Raw genomic sequence first — 21,484 nt, 5'->3', positions numbered from 1 at the left:
ATGGTAATCCCAAAGAGCAGGCCGATTCCTCCCAGAAGACAGCAGATTGCTGCTAGGGCCGATCCTCCCACAACAGAGGATATTCCAGCCAAGGCCTTAGCTGAGAGGTCCCAGAACACGCTGGTGTCCATCTGTGTCCCAGCGCCCAGAGCCCTGGTCCTGCTGGAGGAGACGGGCAGGGTCTCCATCACTGCTTCTTCCTCAGAGCTTCTGAGCTCAGTCTCCTGGGCCAGGGATGTTTCAGTGAAGGTGGAGAAGTCCAGGAAGTCAAAGTGGAGGGTGATGAAGACCTGGTCCACTCTAACCGGTGGAGTAGCAGCCCATTGTTTAGGGACCATAGGAGGCATTAAGGCGTCTCTGAAGGCCTCAATATCTGGAGGCTCAGTGTTGATCGCCGCCACTAAGAGAACAGCTGCAATGAGAATCTTTAAACGGCCAAAAGCCATCGGGGAAGTCAGAAAAGTTCAGAGGAAATTCAATAGTGTCTGCACTTTGGTGAGGTTTGTGTTATGAATCTTCAGAATGTTCCAAGGACCTATGGTTTGTTGTCATTGTTATGGCAACAATTCTTATGTCATAGGAGAAAGCTGTGACATCATCTCTAGAATCTTCATGACATTCTAGTTCCTTTTCTCATTATATTAGAATATTATGGTGTGTGTTCTATCTGTGGGGTGCACCCAGTTGGATAATGTGAGATGAATTTGTTTTTGTCACCAAAAACGTTCCCTTTCGGAACTAACACACCACACTGTGGCTTTATTTGTCTGATTTATTTTTTCTATTTTTGGTCACAACAAACATACAGTACCTCACCTTTACCTACAATATTTTTTCTAATACAATTTATTTTCCTACAGGGACAAAGTGACCTCATGTTCCACCTTTCATCCTTATGAAAGCATAAGCAATAATTCTGAATTTATAAATATAGTAACATACAGTAGTCATGATAATCTTTAGCAGGTTATGAACTGGATGATTCACTTTTGAGTAGAGCCAATGAATATTTGCTTACTTACTTACTTACTTTTTGCGGCTTTGCCTGCAGCCTCCAATCACAGATCTAGGACCAGGTCAGAATCAGAATTCATTTGTTGCCATTTGTACTATATATAGCCTAAATAGGATACATTTTTTTAAACACTGTGGTGCTTTACAACAATACAACAATGGACAAGTGCAAGGACAGGACAGGACAGTGCAAGATACAAACACAGTGCAAAACTAGCAGTGCAATTGGACTACAAAAGAGTGAGTGCAGTAGTCAGTATAGTGCAAAGATGCAGGGGGCAGGGGAGAGAGTCAGAGGGGAGAGAGTCAGAGGGGAGAGAGTCAGAGGGGAGAGAGTCAGAGGGGAGAGAGTCAGAGGGGAGAAAGTCAGAGGGGAGAGAGTCAGAGGGGAGAGTCAGAGGGGAGAAAGTCAGAGGAGAGAGAGTCAGAGGGGAGAGAGTCAGAGGGGAGAGAGTCAGAGGGGAGAGAGTCAGAGGAGAGAGAGTCAGAGGAGAGAGAGTCAGAGGGGAGAGAGTCAGAGGGGAGAGAGTCAGAGGGGAGAGAGTCAGAGGGGAGCCATGTTGATGAGGCTGATGGCCGAGGGGAAAAGGCTGTTCCCGTGTCGGACAGTTTTAGTCTGTGAGGACCGCAGCCTCCTGTCAGAGGGGGGCGGTGTGAAGAGGCCATAGCCCGGTGGGAGGGGTCGGCCATGATCTTTCTGGCCCGCTTCATCGCCCTGAAATCATGCAGAGCTTAGAGGGAGGGCGGGGCCTGGATGGGGGCGGGGCCTGGAGGGAGGGTGGGGCCTGGGGGAGGGCGGGGCCTGGATGGGTGCGGGGCCTGGAGGGAGGGCGGGGTCTGGAGGGGGGCGGGGCCTGGAGGGAGGGCAGGGCGCAGCCGATCACCTTCTCCCCCCCCCCCGATCACCCACCGTTAATTACTCTGGTCCTTGACTGTAGTGGTGGGGAACCAGGTGGTGATGGAGACGTGAGGATGGACTCGATGATGGAGGTGTAGAATTGAACCATCATAGTCAGAGTCAGAGTGGAGCTGAGTTCTTCCTGAAGTCGTCCACCATTCCCACTGTCTTTAGAGCGTTGAGCTCCAGGTTGTTCCAGCTGCACAGGGACAGCAGCTGCTCATTCTCCCACCTGCAGGCGGACTCGTCCCCATAGAGATGAGTCCTATGAGGGGGGTGTCGTCTGCTAACTTCAAGAGCTTCATGGACTGATGGCTGGAGGTGCAGCTGTTCGTGTGTAGTGAGAATAGTAGGGGGAAAGAACTGAGGCCCCTAATTAGTCTTAGACCATCCTGATCTTGTAAGCTTCTATTATTTTTCTCTACACAGATCTGGTGCGTCAGGTTAATAGCAAGGCTTTTAGAGAATTTAGGGAGTAAAATCAATTACTCTCTTTCAACAGAATTTCTTGTGCTATACTTGTAAGGAATATGTGGATGACTTGAGCAGAATACCTCGGGAGGTTTTGGAGGTGAGCACATGCATTTTGGGGACCATATGGCACCTGGACATAGAGGTTGTGGAAAGATAATTATTAATAAAAGGCTGTTAATCTTGCTCCCATTATGAAGTGATCCTACCTCTGATGTCTTTATCCAGGAAGCTGGCGTCAGACTGATTGTGATTGGACAATCTGCCCATCGCCATATAGAGGTATCTCATATTTGCAACAGCTCAGTTATTTATTTTCCTGTTTGTTATTTTGGGTGTCATATCCCTTTAATGGTGCCTTGCCTGATGTCTTGCAGCAGTTCTGCTCACTGACGGGATACCCTCATGAAATCTATGTGGACCCAGAGAGATGCATTCACAAAAAGCTTGGCATGCGACGAGGGGATGTATTTGTGGAATCAGGTGAAAAAGTCAGCACTTAATTGTGACTAGTACACACACAAATGTGTGCTGTGTACCACTATACTGTAACAATGTAATTATGGTTACACATTTATACATTGTGTGTATGTGTGTGTGTTTAGCCAACCCAAGCCCTCATGTGAAGTCAGGCATGTTGGTGGGCCATATGAAGAGCATGTGGAGGGCCATGACCAGTCAAGTGTTCGACTTCCAAGGAGACCCCCTTCAACAAGGGGGGGCCCTCATAGCAGGCCCAGGCAATGCCTTACTACAAGTGATTATGCCATTCGCAAAGTTGTGTACGATAAGTGTGCAACGTGCAATTCTCAAAAAATGTCACAGCTTGTGCTGTGCAAGGTCATTGGTCAGCCTGCTGACCTCTCCTCTGCTCCCTGTGCTGGTGCTGTTCCTCTCTGACCCTTATGACCCTCCTGGTTCCAAAAGCTCACGTTCTGTGTGAGCGAAGCAGAGTGTGAGTGAGCGGCGTGGTTGGCTGTGCTGTGACTGGCTGTCTCGCTCCGCAGGCTCTGAGGTGCATTTTGCCCATTTGGACCTGAACCGTCTGGACCACATGCCCATCCCCTGGCTCCTACAGATGGCCGGAGTGCAGCGGACTGTGGACCTCAGCGCCAGGCCAAGGATAATCCATGTGTAGCCCGCTTGTAGCCCATGCCAAGCTGCCCCCCGCCCCTGGCCGGCATCAATAGCAGTGTGCCTCGGCTCTCGCCATCTTTGTTGTTATGGTCTGTCTTGCTTGGCAAAGTAGGGTAGCGTAGACTTGGCATCACAGAACACATTACAGGTCTACGGCTGGGATGGGAGTGACACGGTAGTGGACGTGAATCGGGATCCAGTTTAGGACTATTTGGGGTAATACTGCAGGACTAGACTGCTTATGTTGACTTTGTGACCATTGGCGGCTTTTGGAATATAATGATGTAATCTGCTGATTTGCCATACTGATGTGTATGCCATTGTCCATAACTGATATTGTAAATAAAGTTTCATATCTCGGATTGTTCGGGAGCCTGCATAGGCCAGATGCAAATTCAGTCATCGTCACTATACTGTATTTGTCATGCAGACGCGGCTTGCTTTAATCGGAGGCAAATAGAATGTTTTTGCAGTGAAGTAGAAGCAGAGGGGTGGCCGAACCATGAGGCTACGTCACAGAGGATCAGAACTTGCCCTGCTCAACGTCACCATTGGAAAACCTGCTGCCCTGGAATACAGCTGTCCCTCGGATGACACGCCAGCACAACAACCCAAGGATGTCGAATTAATGCTCTGAAAAGCTCGGACATTCCGCACTGCAGACCGGAGATCTCGCCACTCGATTTGGGAATGTTCGCGATGCATGCATAAAGTGAGAATGAAGCGCAAAGGCGAGAGGAGGCGACCGGAGAGAGTCAGAGGAGAGAGTCAGAGGGGTGAGTAAGAGGGGGGGAGTCAGATGGGGGGAGTCAGATGGGGGGAGTCAGAAGGGACAGAGTCAGAGGGGAGAGAGTCAGAGGAGAGAGAGTCAGAGGAGAGAGAGTCAGAGGGGAGAGAGTCAGAGGGGGGAGTCAGAGAAGAGAGAGTCAGAAGGGAGAGAGTCAGAGGGGGGAGTCAGAAGGGAGAGAGTCAGAGGGGGAAGTCAGAAGGGAGAGAGTCAGAGGGGGAAGTCAGAAGGGAGAGAGTCAGAGGGGGAAGTCAGAAGGGAGAGAGTCAGAGGGGAGAGAGTCAGAGGGGGGAGTCAGAGAAGAGAGAGTCAGAAGGGAGAGAGTCAGAGGGGGGAGTCAGAAGGGAGAGAGTCAGAGGGGGAAGTCAGAAGGGAGAGAGTCAGAGGGGGAAGTCAGAAGGGAGAGAGTCAGAGGGGGGAGTCAGAAGGGAGAGAGTCAGAGGGGGGAGTCAGAAGGGAGAGAGTCAGAGGGGGAAGTCAGAGGGGGACACGGGCCGTGAATAGAATAGAACAGAACGTTTATTTCACCATATGTAACAAGTAGCCCTACAGGTACACGTACATTGGAGTTGTAGTTATTGCTTATCCTTACAATATCTTATCCTTACAATATCTTATCCTTACAATATCTTATCCTTATAATATCTTATCCTTACAATAACTTATCAGCACTCATTATTTCCCCATTACAGTCCTAGGTACGCAGCTAGTTATTATAAGGTTCCCAATTTGGCAATTGACTATCCGTAGTCTAGCATGGCCTTGTTTATGAGGGTGGTTGCAGCCAATCAGCCTCTGAGCAGAGCGGATGATACTCAGTTGAGCCTTGTCTGTGGCGGTGAAGAACCAGGTGGTGATGGAGGAGGTGAGGAGGGACTCCATGATGGAGGTGTAGAAGTGTGTCATCATCACCATATACAAACATGTATGCTTTAGAACAGATTTAGCTCACTTGTCATCATTCAATAACAGCATATCAGTTCTTTATGTTGTGTAGTGTATTAGGCTACCCATATCAGGGCTTTATGGGTTTAGTTCATGGAGGGAAAACGCCAGAGAAGCGGGTATAAGGATTAGGATTATCCCATTCATTTGGTTTAATGCTCTTTTCATCCCCTTAGTGATGCACACAGCACATGGTGATTGTGGCACTGCTATAGAATCCCGGTGCAGATATTAGAGGCATAGATTAGATTATAGAGGTAACTGTGAAGGAAAGAAGGAGTAGTCTGAATTAATCTTTTTGGCTTGTGCATTTCATTTTAAATTCCTCATCTTTTGATATAGGCAATATCACTTGTTTATGTGTTGGCTAATGGGGCCTCAAATGATTCCTGATTGAAGTACAGACCGCAAATCTTTTTTGCCAATAAAATATGCTGTTTATTTCTAATTTGCAGTCTCCCTTAGTGAGAGAGACTGTCATGCTGGTCTTCCCTGCAGCTGAAGGGCTGGTGGTCACATGGTCATCAGCAGGCCCCTCGGCCCCTCCTCTTTGACTGTCTGGCTCTCTTGTTCGGGCAGCGCTGAAGGCGTGGCACCAGTGGGCTTTCAGCAACACAAGTATTACTCTTCTGGTCCGTCATTCTGTCCTGTCCCAGTCCCTGGTCCATTCTGCTTTTAACCTGAGGAGAGGACACAACTATTATTAAGGAATTAAATTACTGCAATGTTTAATCATCCATCTCCTCCCATTGCCTTGTCGGCCCCCCCTGGGTCCTCAAAGCCCTTCCATGGTGCCCAGTCTACCTGGAGGACTGCCCTGATGGTAATCCCAAAGAGCAGGCCGATTCCTCCCAGAAGACAGCAGATTGCTGCTAGGGCCGGTCCTCCCACAACAGAGGATATTCCATCCAAGGCCTTAGCTGAGAGGTCCCAGAACATGCTGGTGTCCATCTGTGTCCCAGCGCCCAGAGCCCTGGTCCTGCTGGAGGAGACGGGCAGGGTCTCCATCACTGCTTCTTCCTCAGAGCTTCTGAGCTCAGTCTCCTGGGCCAGGGATGTTTCAGTGAAGGTGGAGAAGTCCAGGAAGTCAAAGTGGAGGGTGATGAAGACCTGGTCCACTCTAACCGGTGGAGTAGCAGCCCATTGTTTAGGGACCATAGGAGGCATCAAGGCGTCTCTGAAGGCCTCAATATCTGGAGGCTCAGTCTTGATCGCCGCCACTAGGAGAACAGCTGCAATGAGAATCTTTAAACGGCCAAAAGCCATTGGGGAAGTCAGAAAAGTTCAGAGGAAATTCAATAGTGTCTGCACTTTGGTGAGGTTTGTGTTATGAATCTTCAGAATGTTCCAAAGACCTATGGTTTGTTGTCATTGTTATGGCAACAATTCTTATGTCATAGGAGAAAGCTGTGACATCATCTCTAGAATCTTCATGATATTTTAGTTCCTTTTCTCATCATATTAGAATATTATGGTGTGTGTTCTATCTGTGGGGTGCACCCAGTTGGATAATGTGAGATTAATTTGTTTTTGTCACCGAAAACGTTCCCTTTCGGAACTAACACACTACACTGTGGCTTTATTTGTCTGATTTTTTTTTTCTATTTTTGGTCACAACAAACATACAGTACCTCACCTTTACCTACAATATTTTTTCTAATACAATTTATTTTCCTACAGGGACAAAGTGACCTCATGTTCCATCTTTCATCCTTATGAAAGCATAAGCAATAATTCTGAATTTATAAATATAGTAACATACAGTAGTCATGATAATCTCGAGCAGGTTATGAACTGGATGATTCACTTTTGAGTAGAGCCAATGAATATTTGCTTACTTACTTACTTACATTCAGTCGAGATCACTTTTGTCAAGTTTGAACATTTATTATACAAGCGGCATAATACATAGCATATGAATTTTGGCGGTGTGCTCTGTCCGGGGGGCCCCCTGCCTTCCACCGTCGTGGAAAGCGCTCCACCGGCGTGGAAAGCGCGTTAGCAGGGGTAGGCAATCTAGGTGTTCCCCCCCCCTCTGGGCCGCTTGGCCCAGAGAGCCAGGAAGGGGGAACGGCATCTAGCCCCCTGCCTCAATGACGATCAGAGTGGGCCGCGATCGGAAAGACGCTTGGAGGTAACTCAGCCCACTAAGACCGTCAAAGAGTGCCACAGGAGGACTGCTGTACATTATAGTCCCTGGTCCCCACGGGCCGACGCTTCGTGGGTTCCGCGGGAGATACAGCCTAGTGTCTCTGCGTCCATGGCGCCCGGAGGGACCGCTGGATAGCCATTCGGAGACGTAGCGGCCCACGTTCACCACGGAAAGCCACAGAGACCAGCTAGCGGCTACTCTGGCATCCACTAGCCGACGCTAGTGGAATACCTGACAGACTACCCCGGACAGAGAGCAACGATGACAACAGATGACATCGACATACGCAGGAGGAGCAGGGGAGGAGGCGGGGCGAGCATGCAATGCACAACCAGCAGTAATGGCAAGCGCGAACAATGACATGTTTTGACAGCTTAAATACATGCGCTCTAGTGAGCTGACCAATGCTATGACAGCTACAGTCAGCTGGTGCTGGCGTCATGCGTGACTGATTAACCTCTGCTGACCACCCCGGCCGTGACGTACGTGCCTCGCCTGAATTTGCGTCGGAGACTTCATTTTTGCAGCTTTGCCTGCAGCCTCCAATCACAGATCTAGGACCAGGTCAGAATCAGAATTCATTTGTTGACATTTGTACTAAACATAGCCTAAATAGGATTTTTTTTTTGCAACACTGTGGTGCTTTACAACAATACAATAATGGACAAGTGCAAGGACAGGACAGGACAGTGCAAGATACAAACACAGTGCAAAACTAGCAGTGCAATTGGACTACAAAAGAGTGAGTGCAGTAGTCAGTATAGTGCAAAGATGCAGGGGGCGGGGGAGAGAGTCAGAGGAGAGAGTCAGAGGAGAGAGAGTCAGAGGGGAGAGTGTCAGAGCGGAGAGAGTCAGAGGGGAGAGAGTCAGAGAGTAGAGAGTCAGAGGGGAGAGAGTCAGAGGGGAGAGAGTCAGAGGAGAGAGTCAGAGGGGAGAGAGTCAGAGGGGAGAGAGTCAGAGGGGAGAGAGTCAGAGGGGAGAGAGTCAGAGGAGAGAGTCAGAGGGGAGAGAGTCAGAGGAGAGAGAGTCAGAGGGGAGAGAGTCAGAGGAGAGAGAGTCAGAGGGGAGAGAGTCAGAGGAGAGAGACTCAGAGGGGAGAGAGTCAGAGGGGAGAGAGTCAGAGGGGAGAGAGTCAGAGGGGAGAGAGTTAGAGGGGAGAGAGGCAGAGGGGAGAGAGTCAGAGGGGAGCCTTGTTGATGAGGCTGATGGCCGAGGGGAAAAGGCTGTTCCTGTGTCGGACAGTTTTAGTCTGTGAGGACCGCAGCCTCCTGCCAGAGGGGGGCGGTGTGAAGAGGCCATAGCCCGGTGGGAGGGGTCGGCCATGATCTTTCTGGCCCGCTTCAGCGCCCTGAAATCATGCAGAGCCTGGAGGGAGGGCGGGGCCTGTAGGGGGCGGGGCCTGGATGGAGGGCGGGGTCTGGAGGGAGGGCGGGGCCTGGGGGAGGGCGGGGCCTGGAGTGAGGGCGGGGCCTGGAGGGGGCAGGGCCTGGAGGGAGGGCGGGGCCTGGAGGGGGCAGGGCCTGGAGGGAGGGCGGGGTCTGGAGGGAGGGCGGGGCCTGGAGGGGGCAGGGCCTGGAGGTAGGGTGGGGCCTGGAGGGAGGGCGGGGCCGGGGTGAGGGCGGGGCCTGAAGGGGGTGGGGCCTGGAGGGAGGGTTGGGCCTGGAGGGAGGGCGGGGCCGGGGGAGGGCGGGGCCTGGAGAGAGGGCGGGGCCTGGAGGGGGCGGGGCCTGGAGGGAGGGTTGGGCCTGGAGGGAGGGCGGGGCCTGGAGGGAGCAGGGCCTGGAGGTAGAGTGGGGCCTGGAGGGAGGGAGGGCGGGGCCGGGGGGAGGGCGGGGCCTGGAGGGGCGGGGCCTGGAGGGAGGGTGGGGTCTGGAGGGGGGCGGGGCCTGGAGGAAGGGCGGGGACAGCAGCTGCTCATTCTCCCACCTGCAGGCAGACTCGTCCCCATAGAGATGAGTCCTATGAGGGGGGTGTCCTCTGCTAACTTCAAGAGCTTCATGGACTGATGGCTGGAGGTGCAGCTGTTCATGTGTAGTGAGAATAGTAGGGGGAAAGAACTGAGGCCCCTAATTAGCCTTAGACCATCCTGATCTTGCAAGCTTATATTATTTTTCTCTACACAGATCTGGTGCGTCAGGTTAATAGCAAGGCTTTTAGAGAATTTAAGGAGTAAAATCAATTACTCTCTTTCAACAGAATTTCTTGTGCTATACTTGTAAGGAATATGTGGATGACTTGAGCAGAATACCTCGGGAGGTTTTGGAGGTGAGCACATGCATTTTGGGGACCATATGGCACCTGGACATAGAGGTTGGGGAAAGATAATTATTAAAAAAAGGCTGTTAATCTTGCTCCCATTATGAAGTGATCCTACCTCTGATGTCTTTATCCAGGAAGCTGGCATCAGACTGATTGTGATTGGACAATCTGCCCATCGCCATATAGAGGTATCTCATATTTGCAACAGCTCAGTTATTTATTTTCCTGTTTGTTATTTTGGGTGTCATATCCCTTTAATGGTGCCTTGCCTGATGTCTTGCAGCAGTTCTGCTCACTGACGGGATACCCTCATGAAATCTATGTGGACCCAGAGAGATGCATTCACAAAAAGCTTGGCATGCGACGAGGGGATGTATTTGTGGAATCAGGTGAAAAAGTCAGCACTTAATTGTGACTACTACACACACAAATGTGTGCTGTGTACCACTATACTGTAACAATGTAATTATGGTTACACATTTATACATTGTGTGTGTGTGTGTGTGTGTGTGTTTAGCCAACCCAAGCCCTCATGTGAAGTCAGGCATGTTGGTGGGCCATATGAAGAGCATGTGGAGGGCCATGACCAGTCAAGTGTTCGACTTCCAAGGAGACCCCCTTCAACAAGGGGGGTCCTCATAGCAGGCCCAGGTAATGCCTTACTACAAGTGATTATGCCATTCGCAAAGTTGTGTACGATAAGTGTGCAACAAGCAATTCTCCAAAAATGTCACAGCTTGTGCTGTGCAAGGTCATTGGTCAGACTGCTGACCTCTCCTCTGCTCCCTGTGCTGGTGCTGTTCCTCTCTGACCCGTACGACCCTCCTGGTTCCACAGGCTCACGTTCTGTGTGAGCGAAGCAGGGTGTGAGTGAGCGGCGTGGTAGCTGTGCTGTGACTGGCTGTCTCTCGCTCCGCAGGCTCTGAGGTGCATTTTGCCCATTTGGACCTGAACCGTCTGGACCACATGCCCATCCCCTGGCTCCTACAGATGGCCGGAGTGCAGCGGACTGTGGACCTCAGCGCCAGGCCAAGGATAATCCATGTGTAGCCCGCTTGTAGCCCATGCCAAGCTGCCCCCCGCCCCTGGCCGGCATCAATAGCAGTGTGCCTCGGCTCTCGCCATCTTTGTTGTTATGGTCTGTCTTGCTTGGCAAAGTAGGGTAGCGTAGACTTGGCATCACAGAACACATTACAGGTCTACGGCTGGGATGGGAGTGACACGGTAGTGGATGTGAATCGGGATCCAGTTTAGGACTATTTGGGGTAATACTGCAGGACTAGACTGCTTATGTTGACTTTGTGACCATTCGCGGCTTTTGGAATATAATGATGTAATCTGCTGATTTGCCATACTGATGTGTATGCCATTGTCCATAACTGATATTGTAAATAAAGTTTCATATCTCGGATTGTTCGGGAGCCTGCAAAGGCAAGAGGCAAATTCAGTCATCGTCACTATATTTGTCATGCAGACGCAACTTGCTTTAATCGGAGGCAAATAGAATGTTTTTGCAGTGAAGTAGAAGCAGAGGGGTGGCCGAACCATTAGGCTACGTCACAGAGGATCAGAACTTGCCCTGCTCAACGTCACCATTGGAAAAACTGCTGCCCTGGAATACAGCTGTCCCTCGGATGACATGCCAGTACATCAACCCAAGGATGTCGAATTAATGCTCTGAAAGCTCGGACATTCCGCACTGCAGACCGGAGATCTCGCCACTCGATTTGGGAATGTTCGCGATGCATGCATAAAGTGAGAATGAAGCGCAAAGGCGAGAGGAGGCGACCCGAGAGAGTCAGAGGAGAGAGTCAGAGGGGGGGGAGTCAGATGGGGGGAGTCAGAAGGGAGAGAGTCAGATGGGGGCAGTCAGAAGGGAGAGAGTCAGAGGGGGGATTCAGAAGGGAGAGAGTCAGAGAGGGGAGTCAGAAGGGAGAGAGTCAGAGGGGGGGAGTCAGAAGGGAGAGAGTCAGAGGGGGGGAGTCAGAAGGGAGAGAGTCAGAGGGGGGATTCAGAAGGGAGAGAGTCAGAGAGGGGAGTCAGAAGGGAGAGAGTCAGAGGGGGGAGTCAGAAGGGAGAGAGTCAGAGGGGGGAGTCAGAGGGGGACACGGGCCGTGAATAGAATAGAACAGAACGTTTATTTCACCATATGTAACAAGTAGCCCTACAGGTACACGTACATTGGAATTGTAGTTATTGCTTATCCTTACAATATCTTATCCTTACAATATCTTATCCTTATAATATCTTATCCTTACAATATCTTATCAGCACTCATTATTTCCCCATTACAGTCCTAGGTATGCAGCTAGATATTATAAGGTTCCCAATTTGGCAGTTGACTATCCGTAGTCTAGCATGGCCTTGTTTATGAGGCTGGTTGCAGCCAATCACCCTCTGAGCAGAGCGGATGATACTCAGTTGAGCCTTGTCTGTGGCGGTGAAGAACCAGGTGGTGATAGAGGAGGTGAGGAGGGACTCCATGATGGAGGTGTAGAAGTGTATCATCATCACCATATACAAACATGTATGCTTTAGAACAGATTTAGCTCACTTGTCATCATTCAATAACAGTATATTAGTTCTATATCTTGTGTAGCGTATTAGGCTACTGATGAATCTCTTCGTCTTTTATTATTGTCCTTGATTAGCTCTGCGTTGTGTTTTTTGTTTCCGATAAAAGACGGACCCCCAATCTCTAATATACCACACAGTCCAGTGACTCCTTTCTCAGGTGTTCAAATGAATCTCTCCAACACGGGATTTGAGCCTCAGCAAAAGCGATTTATTCCAGAAGGTTTTACATACAAAAGACGATGGCATGCCTAATGTACAGTTGACCTCTCTGTATGCTGTCTGAACCCAAATCAAAGCATTGGTCTCGTTCCAACGTTCTTATGTGGTTTGAGTGTTCCCCCTCCCTCGTCTCTTCTCCGATAAGACTGTCTCTCTGGTCTCTTCTGTGGCCTTGTTTTGTCACGTTAACCTACGCCGCCTCGGCGCCCAGGCCTTTATCTCTAACCACAACAATGGTGTTTGGCCCAGAGTTTACCAATCATAAGATGTCTTTATCTCATAAGTCTATGGAAGAGGGACACTTCTTATTTCTCACTCAAACCGACAGCCATACTCAGAGGTCAATCATCATAATTAGAAAATAGCTAACAGGATCATATTAAAAGGCATTTCTCTGAAAATCACCAATATTCAACACTACCCATATCAGGGCTTTATGGGTTTAGTTCATGGCGGGAAAACGCCAGAGAAGCGGGTATAAGGATTAGGATTATCCCATTAATTTGGTTTAATGCTCTTTTCATCCCCTTAGTGATGCACACAGCACATGGTGATTGTGGCACTGCTATAGAATCCCGGTGAAGATATTAGAGGAATATATTAGATTATAGAGGTAACTGTGAAGGAAAGAAGGAGTAGTCTGAATTAATCTTTTTGGCTTGTGCATTTCATTTTAAATTCCTCATCTTTTGATATAGGCAATATCACTTGTTTATGTGTTGGCTGATGGGGCCTCAAATGATTCCTGATTGAAGTACAGACCGCAAATCTTTTTTGCCAATAAAATATGCTGTTTATTTCTAATTTGCAGTCTCCCTTAGTGAGAGAGACAGTCATGCTGGTCTTCCCTGCAGCTGAAGGGCTGGTGGTCACATGGTCATCAGCAGGCCCCTCAGCCCCTCCTCTTTGACTGTCTGGCTCTCTTGTTCGGGCAGCGCTGAAGGCGTGGCACCAGTGGGCTTTCAGCAACACAAGTATTGCTCTTCTGGTCCGTCATTCTGTCCTGTCCCAGTCCCTGGTCCATTCTGCTTTTAACCTGAGGAGAGGACACAACTAGTATTAAGGAATTAATTTACTGCAATGTTTAATCATCCATCTCCTCCCATTGCCTTGTCTGCCCCCGTTGGGTCCTCAAAGCCCTTCCATGGTGCCCAGTCTACCTGGAGGACTGCCCTGATGGTAATCCCAAAGAGCAGGCCGATTCCTCCCAGAAGACAGCAGATTGCTGCTAGGGCCGATCCTCCCACAACAGAGGATATTCCAGCCAAGGCCTTAGCTGAGAGGTCCCAGAACACGCTGGTGTCCATCTGTGTCCCAGCGCCCAGAGCCCTGGTCCTGCTGGAGGAGACGGGCAGGGTCTCCATCACTGCTTCTTCCTCAGAGCTTCTGAGCTCAGTCTCCTGGGCCAGGGATGTTTCAGTGAAGGTGGAGAAGTCCAGGAAGTCAAAGTGGAGGGTGATGAAGACCTGGTCCACTCTAACCGGTGGAGTAGCAGCCCATTGTTTAGGGACCATAGGAGGCATCAAGGCGTCTCTGAAGGCCTCAATATCTGGAGGCTCAGTGTTGATCGCCGCCACTAAGAGAACAGCTGCAATGAGAATCTTTAAACGGCCAAAAGCCATCGGGGAAGTCAGAAAAGTTCAGAGGAAATTCAATAGTGTCTGCACTTTGGTGAGGTTTGTGTTATGAATCTTCAGAATGTTCCAAAGACCTATGGTTTGTTGTCACTGTTATGGCAACAATTCTTATGTCATAGGAGAAAGCTGTGACATCATCTCTAGAATCTTCATGACATTCTAGTTCCTTTTCTCATAATATTAGAATATTATGGTGTGTGTTCTATCTGTGGGTTGCACCCAGTTGGATAATGTGAGATGAATTTGTTTTTGTCACCAAAAACGTTCCCTTTCGGAACTAACACCCCACACTGTGGCTTTATTTGTCTGATTTTTTCTTCTATTTTTGGTCACAACAAACATACAGTACCTCACCTTTTGTGTTGCCTGGCAACCCATTTGTTTATTTTTTGAGAAAGTTAAAAACCAAATTCCTAGTGATTCTGAATATATGGATAGAAGTTACTTACCTTGCAAAAGGCGAAATTTATATATAATTTCAATTCATGTTTTAGTTAATCTTATGTGATTTTCAAGGCGATTATATCACTTCCGGTTTGGCGATCTTTAGTTGGTTTTACTTCCGGTTTAGTCTTACTATCCATCCAAGGCCAGAAACCATGGATGTATTAATAGAACTGGATACAGCCACTCCATTCACTGACCGCTATCAACAATGAAGCCCTATTGAACCGCGCCATCTTGGCAAATTTGTAGTCATTTGACCATTTCCGGTGACTTTTGTACTTGCGCAGTTGTGCTTTTCTGGCCTTCCGGTGACTTTTGTACTTGCGCAGTTGTACTTCTGTCCTACGCGCGTCCACGTCCACGGTCAACGTTGGCACCGCTTCTAGCTATCGAATGGCCGACTGGTGTAAGATGGATAGCCTAACGTTAGAGAGATAAATGTAGTCTATGGTTATGTTAATAAAGCTAACAATGATGTTGTAACATGCATGCAGCACTGCCGATCTGATCTGAACGATTGATTCATTATTACCATGGATCGGTATTGGGATTGATCAAGGGCAAATGTGAAATAGCAGAACCACGAACTCAGCGGGTTATCCGAGATGCGGTAGCAGCGGCCACAGCTCCTGCTGGCGGGGAGTGAAGCTCTTCAACTCGCCTGTCCCTGGCTCCCTGGAGGAATTTAGCCTGGCTGCAATAACGTTATCGCGAACGGAATGAATACCATCTACTAGCAAACAAAACATGTTCAGTTATATTTAACCTGTTAAAACTAAGATGCCTGGATGAAAAAATAATTTCTCCAATGGATATATTTGACAAAAACAGGTTAATATGCAAGCCGGTTTTCATTGCTAAATCAAAGCGGGGAGAGCCGGGAACGTGCGTCTACATTTCACATAAAGGTGAACCTTTTCGTGGACGCGCGTCGGACAGAAAAGCTCAACTGCGCAAGTACAAATGTCACCGGAAATAGCCAAATGACTACAAATCTAGCCAAGATGGCGCGGTTCAATAGGCCTTCACTTTAGATTTCGAATCCTGGGGGCTTGCCAGAAACGGACATGTTGACATGCTCTAGTCTTCTTCTTGTTCATTCATTTCGCCGTCAACAGTTCACGAAGCAATGCTGTAAGTTTGGAATGTGTTTGGTAAGATTGTGGGGTTTATATATTAGTCATAATTTCTTATGGGGTATTTAGAAATGTGTTTTGTATTTGGCATTGAACTGTTAGCTATTCCTAGCTACATGTGCCTTTGGACTGCAAGAATGACTGAGTGCAATTTTGTATTGTTTATTCACAGTTTTTACCACATTAATATCCTGTGGAGAAAAGGAACAGTAAATGATTAACCTTACTACGCCTCCATCTTCATTGGATACGGTTTACCTTGATGTTTAGTTCAGTTACAACACTGAACGAGAACATTATAGTAAAAAAGCATTATCCCTCTAAATGGCTACCAACCATGGAAGCAAGAAGTCCACAACAAAGAGCACCACAACGTCGGCGTCTTCTGGAAGTGTGGCCCGTGCCCGAGCCAAAGCAGAAGCTGCCAAGGTGAGAGCTTCATACGCCACCCAGGAAGCTAAACTAAAAATGGAAAAGGCTGTTAGAGAAGCAGAAAAAGAAACAAGAGAGGCTCAAAATAAGTTGGAAACTGCCAGAATAGACACAGAGCTGGAAGTGTTAACATTGCAAAGAGAAGCGGAGGCAGCCATAGTAGAAGCACAAGTAATGGAATGTGCAGAGGCAATTCATTCCGTAGTTGAGGATGGGAAATCAGTATCAGAGAGGGAAAAAATGGAACGCACATCTGAATATGTGAAATCTCAAAATGACCTAAAGAGTCTTTCTGCCCCACAACCCACATTAGCATCAACTGTCAATAAATCGCATGGCAGCTACGTGACAGGGAATCTATATGTGAATCAACCTGTGGGAGACATTTCACAACAATCTCAACACCACAACAATGAACTAAAGTCTGAGAAAGACAAAAACATGTACTCACCTCCACCAAACCTAACTGATCCTCATGCAGTTGAGATGACGTCTGTGTCTATAAGATCAAGACGAACCATGAACGTAAAAGCTCCATCATATGTTCCCCAACACATTCCGCCAGCTAGAACATCAGATCGGGTAGAGCCATTAGCACAGTATTTGGCACGACGAGACCTAGTTAATTCAGGGCTGTACCAGTTCGACGATAAGCCAGAGAATTATCGTGCATGGTGCTCATCATTCATCAGCGCAGCCGGTGAAGCTAACCTGACGCCAACCCAAGAGTTAGATCTCATGACTAAATGGCTGGGAAAGGAATCTGGGGAACAGGTGAAACGCATACGGTCAGTACATGTTAGAAACACCGATCTGGCTTTAAGCAAAGCATGGAAAAGACTGCAGGAGTGCTATGTGTGAATGAATTTCAAGTCTCAACAAAGTGTTCTGTTTTTCCCATTTACTGTTAATCTTAACTTTGTAGTTCGTTCTCATAGATCAGTCTGTTAGAACTACAAATCCCTCCCTGTGTGACATCACTTCCCTGTCTTCCCCCTGAAACTGTCACTTCCTCTTCTCCTGTATAAACCAACGACCCCTCCTCCCATGCTTCACTCTTGCCTGGAATCACTTCCGGTGCGAGGGTCCGACTGCAGAATCGTAACAATAGAATAAACTATTGACTTTGTTTAAAACCAGCTTGATCGACCACTCAGCGTGTTCTTTGACAATCTAACTAAACAAGGATAAAAAATCCTTTCACAATATGGCGACGAAAATGCTCTAATGGGAACGACTGCTGGACTTCGGTGTGTTTTGGGCTGAATTCACGGACGCGTGACGTACTTTTCTCAAAGGACGGGGGGAATTCAATCTCGGGGACACATCTAGTTGGTGCGGTTTTCCCCCGAGGCCCGAGTCAGCCTGAACTTGCTGGAGTCTGGTACGTTGTTTGAACCTAGTTAAGAGTGGTCCCTTTGTTTGTTCAGCTGTGTGATAAACTTAGACAATAGTGTTTATTCGAGCCGGTGTTGCGCACACGTGTCCTGGGTAGAAAGTCGGTTTTTGAACCGCATGCTCGCTTAAAGGCCAATATACCAGGGTTGGTTTTGTAAGTGTGCATTTCTGAGAACGGGTGTGTTTAGTACTACACGACGTCTCACTTTCGGAAAGCCTTCTCTTTTGATTGTTTTGTGATCCGCGTTGTGAGGGGTTGCCGCGGCGCGAGAGCTTGTTGTCTTAGGCTCGTTATTTTTATTTATTTCTGCTTACTCTTGTTGTGAAGGAGCACGACAGGAAGGTGGCTGTTTCAATTCGAAAGATTATTTGGAATCCCCGGGGGGGTTAGCTAGGTAGTCGTACCTACGACGTAATCCTTAATTTGTTTCGTTTTGTTTTTATACTTGGATGTCTGTTTGTGCTGCGTTTTGTGTTTCATGTGAAGCTGAGGCTTCTTAAATGTTTGGTCCATTGTATGTTTGAGTCTACGCCAAGGTAGATCTGTTTTTGTTTTGGGATTTGAGGTCCTGTTTAACTGTTGAAACCCATGGTTATGTTGGGTGTTTTGGTTTTATGCAGGGTTTTGGTTTGTGTACATTTGTGATTGATTTTCATGCTAGCTGCATTCTAGCTAGGCTACTGTTCTTGTTCTGCTCAAAACTAGCTACAACTAGCTATCTTCTCTGTTCTATTGTTTCAAGGTGCTAGCTGCCTCATCCACATGTTGATTAGCCCATGTGTTGTACTTCCTTCTATCCTCTGTGCGCACGTGGTTAACTTCCTGTTTTGCTGCTTGTGTGAAAAAAAAAAAAGAGAGACTTCCTGTTCCCTCTTCTCTTCTCGAGGGTCAACCAATTTGGCTTCTGATGACTGCCATCTTGGGGAAAAAAAATATATAACAGGATAAAAAAAAAAAAAAAAAAAAAAAGTATCTCTCAGCACAGCAGTAATTTGGTTGACTGAACGTGTTTAGTTTTTTTTCTGTAACTTTTTAATTACATTGTTGGTTCTAATATTTTCTTTTAAAATGGGAGTTACTTTTAGTACAACAAAGCATGTGTGTGAGAATAGTGAAGGGACAGAAAGGCCCCCTTCCTGTTCTGACCTCTTATCCAAACAAGAGTTTTGTTGTTTCAGGCCATGTCCCTTGTTAAGCAGATGTAAACGGTTTCAACCAACCCCCAATACTGGCCCCCTCCTTGTTATGACACCTATCCAAACAAGAGTTTTGTTGTTACAGGCCACGTCCGTTCCTGTCCAAACGTCCCTTCCTGCTGTTCAACCAACTGTCTGACTAGATAAGATAGATATTTCAGTAGGGAAAGTCTAGGGAGAGTGAGAGTGTACGTGACATGGGGGGGGGGGGGGGGGGGGGAGGAAAGGGTAAAGGTAAGAGAAAAAAGAAAATATTCATATTTGCCAATATCTTAGTCTTATACATATTGTCTGACAACCCAATTTTGAGAATTTTGTTTTGTTTAAGATTTCATGTTTTACTGATTTCAGATGCACATTCATTGGTTTTGAGTTTTACAGAGAATTGACGTTCCTGGACTACCGGATAAATGCCAAACCGGTTGGAACCGCAAGTATTTTAATAATTTGAAATGACTGCCACTTAAAGTTGTGTTAGATGATGCTAACTTCAAACTCAATTCACTGTATTGTCATGTTAACTTAATATGCTCAGATACATATTCTTGAAAAAAAAAAGAAAAGACATCACTCAAATTTATCAAAACTGCGGTCTATGATTTATTTTGTTATGATTATGTGCCTCCGGCGCATAATTTCTAAGAATTGGTGTTACCCACAAGAGTGGTGAGAAATTGAAATGTCTTTTATTTTGTCTGTCTTTTATTGTATGTAAACTGCCCATGCAGCTCTGTCTGTGCGTCTGACGGCCCACAGAGACAGCTGCATGGTAAAACAAATGTGTCACGTATTATTTCTGAAGTTTGTTTACAGAGTAGACACAGGCACGGGACGAGAGATGGAGGCTGCCCCAAGAATTGGATACAACCGGGGTAACCGACTTCCCATTTAAGATGGGCTGACACCTTGGTTTGTGGGGACGCTGGTCAAACGCCTCACCCCCACGTTGCCCAACTGACTGTGGGTAAGAGATAGATATGATCTAGGCTAAATTTAAGAATAGTAACCAAGTGGTTGTCAGACCCAAGGAACCATCACGTCCTAAGCGTGCTCATAACCCTCTGTCCTCAAACGCAGAAATGTGGTTATTGAAATTGAGCTCAACTTATAACACCCCTAGTGTTCTTTTGAGAACGGTTTAGATAATTATATTTGTTCATGGTTTGAGAACCCCATATGAAGCTATTCATTTATTGTTTTTGGTTTGAGTAATGCATTTTTTTCCATTTGTTCACCCTGATTTAAGGGAATTTTTGTTTTTACCATTAGAGGGCGCTGTTTTACATAATGTGTTGGCGCTCCCCTTTTTAAATGATTATTTTGAATAACAATTTCTTGTTAGAAACAAGGACTCATAGTTTGATGATACGAATATGTTGTTTTATTTTAGGAAATGGCCATAGAATTTCTAAGAACTAAATCTAATTGGTGCGTGAGCAGGTTAATTACCTTGGTCACTTAATAATGATGTTTAAGACTTGACTCTGTTAAAAGGACTTGGGTCCTACTTGAAATCAGTGGCAGCTACCACTGGTGCTGTTTTAGACCTAGTAGCACTGCGCACACAGTTTTGTCCATGTCCGGCATGTTGTGTCTATTCATCTTTTACATCGCACCTACACACAGCGTGGCTGCTGCTTTAATAAGAATGAACTGTTGACCGTGCATTTCAAAGATGCACTGTTCTTAACTCTGCTTCCTCCTCCAGAAGGCAGAGAGACATGACTCAACATATTGACCGAGATCAATTAAGCCACGCTCAAACCTCTCAGATATTCTCCTCTCACTCTGATTTTGAATGAATGCTCATTTCATAGTTAGCATAACCTATACTGCATATTCCATGCTTTCATTATGTTTTCAAATTAGCACACTGACCAGATCATGTTTCAAAAAAGAGGGGGAGTAAAGGATGTTATCAAGTTAACTGGTTGTTGCTAATGAAACAGACTAGTGAGGAAGTTGAATTGAAGGTAGTGAGGAAGTTGAATTGAAGGTAGTGAGAAAGTTGAATTGAAGGTAGTGAGAAAGTTGAATTGAAGGTAGTAAGGAAGTTGAATTGAAGGTAGTGAGGAGGTTGTAGTTGAAGGAAATTAGAAAGTAGTTGAAAGAACGAGATGCAGAGCTGAAGAAGAAACTTAATGTGTAATATTTTAAGATGGTGGCAAAGGCCAAGCTCCTATTGAAACCTCTGATCCTGTGTCCAGTATGGCTGCTAACTCCGCTGCTAAAAGCTGCGGTGCTGTCCTGTTTTGTCTATGCTGTCTCTCATCTGTGGATTCACAGGTCTGCCGACCTGAGAGAGCCGACCTGCATCATTTCCAACCAGGCCAATGGGTTGTGAGCAGAGACCTGAAACCAGAGTGCCCGTTGGCTGGGCCCGTACCAGTTCCTGCTGCTAACTCAGACGTAGCAGAGAGGACTTTGCGGGTACACGCCAGCCACTGCAGGCTGGTTCCAAACCAGGACGAGGCCACCCGGCCTGAGAATTCCAACAACCAAGATGCAATATCCTGTGTCACCACCAGGGCGAAAGCTCACTGTCTGGTCTCAGATGAGGAATCAGACAAAGAATAACGCCTCATTGCTGTCAGGATGACAACTCTGAGCGCCACTTCAGCAAAACACAATCATTGGCCACCACACTGTGGCTTCCTCTGAGGAGGAGCTATTGAAAGAAGTGACCTTGCCTGTCACCTCCTTCTCAGGATCATTATGGCAACGTGGACAAGCGTTTGTCCTATTTGAATGTTGCACTCCACTTGACTGTTGAGACGA

General features: G+C 47.3%; 1 protein-coding gene and 1 pseudogene across 2 annotated transcripts; both read left to right on the top strand.

Moving 5' to 3' along the window:
• Window positions 1–3,521, top strand: LOC311324411 (peroxiredoxin-like 2C; the record flags this gene model as incomplete). Its single annotated transcript, XM_084456868.1, has 6 exons — window positions 1–453; window positions 2,415–2,483; window positions 2,612–2,665; window positions 2,761–2,866; window positions 2,989–3,123; window positions 3,391–3,521. 6 exons carry the CDS (start codon window positions 1–3, stop codon window positions 3,519–3,521), a joined length of 948 nt encoding a protein of 315 aa, XP_084312994.1.
• Window positions 3,522–9,356: 5,835 nt separating this feature from the next.
• Window positions 9,357–10,713, top strand: LOC311324410 (peroxiredoxin-like 2C; annotated as a pseudogene). Its single transcript has 6 exons — window positions 9,357–9,374; window positions 9,601–9,669; window positions 9,798–9,851; window positions 9,947–10,052; window positions 10,181–10,314; window positions 10,583–10,713. The product of its transcript is annotated as a peroxiredoxin-like 2C (transcript).
• The last annotated feature ends 10,771 nt before the right edge of the window (window positions 10,714–21,484 follow it).

Source organism: Borostomias antarcticus (assembly GCF_949987555.1).
Source record: "Borostomias antarcticus genome assembly, chromosome: 23".
NCBI classification, from domain to species: domain Eukaryota; kingdom Metazoa; phylum Chordata; class Actinopteri; order Stomiiformes; family Stomiidae; genus Borostomias; species Borostomias antarcticus.
Note: the sequence above shows the minus strand (reverse complement) of the source record. Positions and strands in the feature narration are given on the sequence as shown.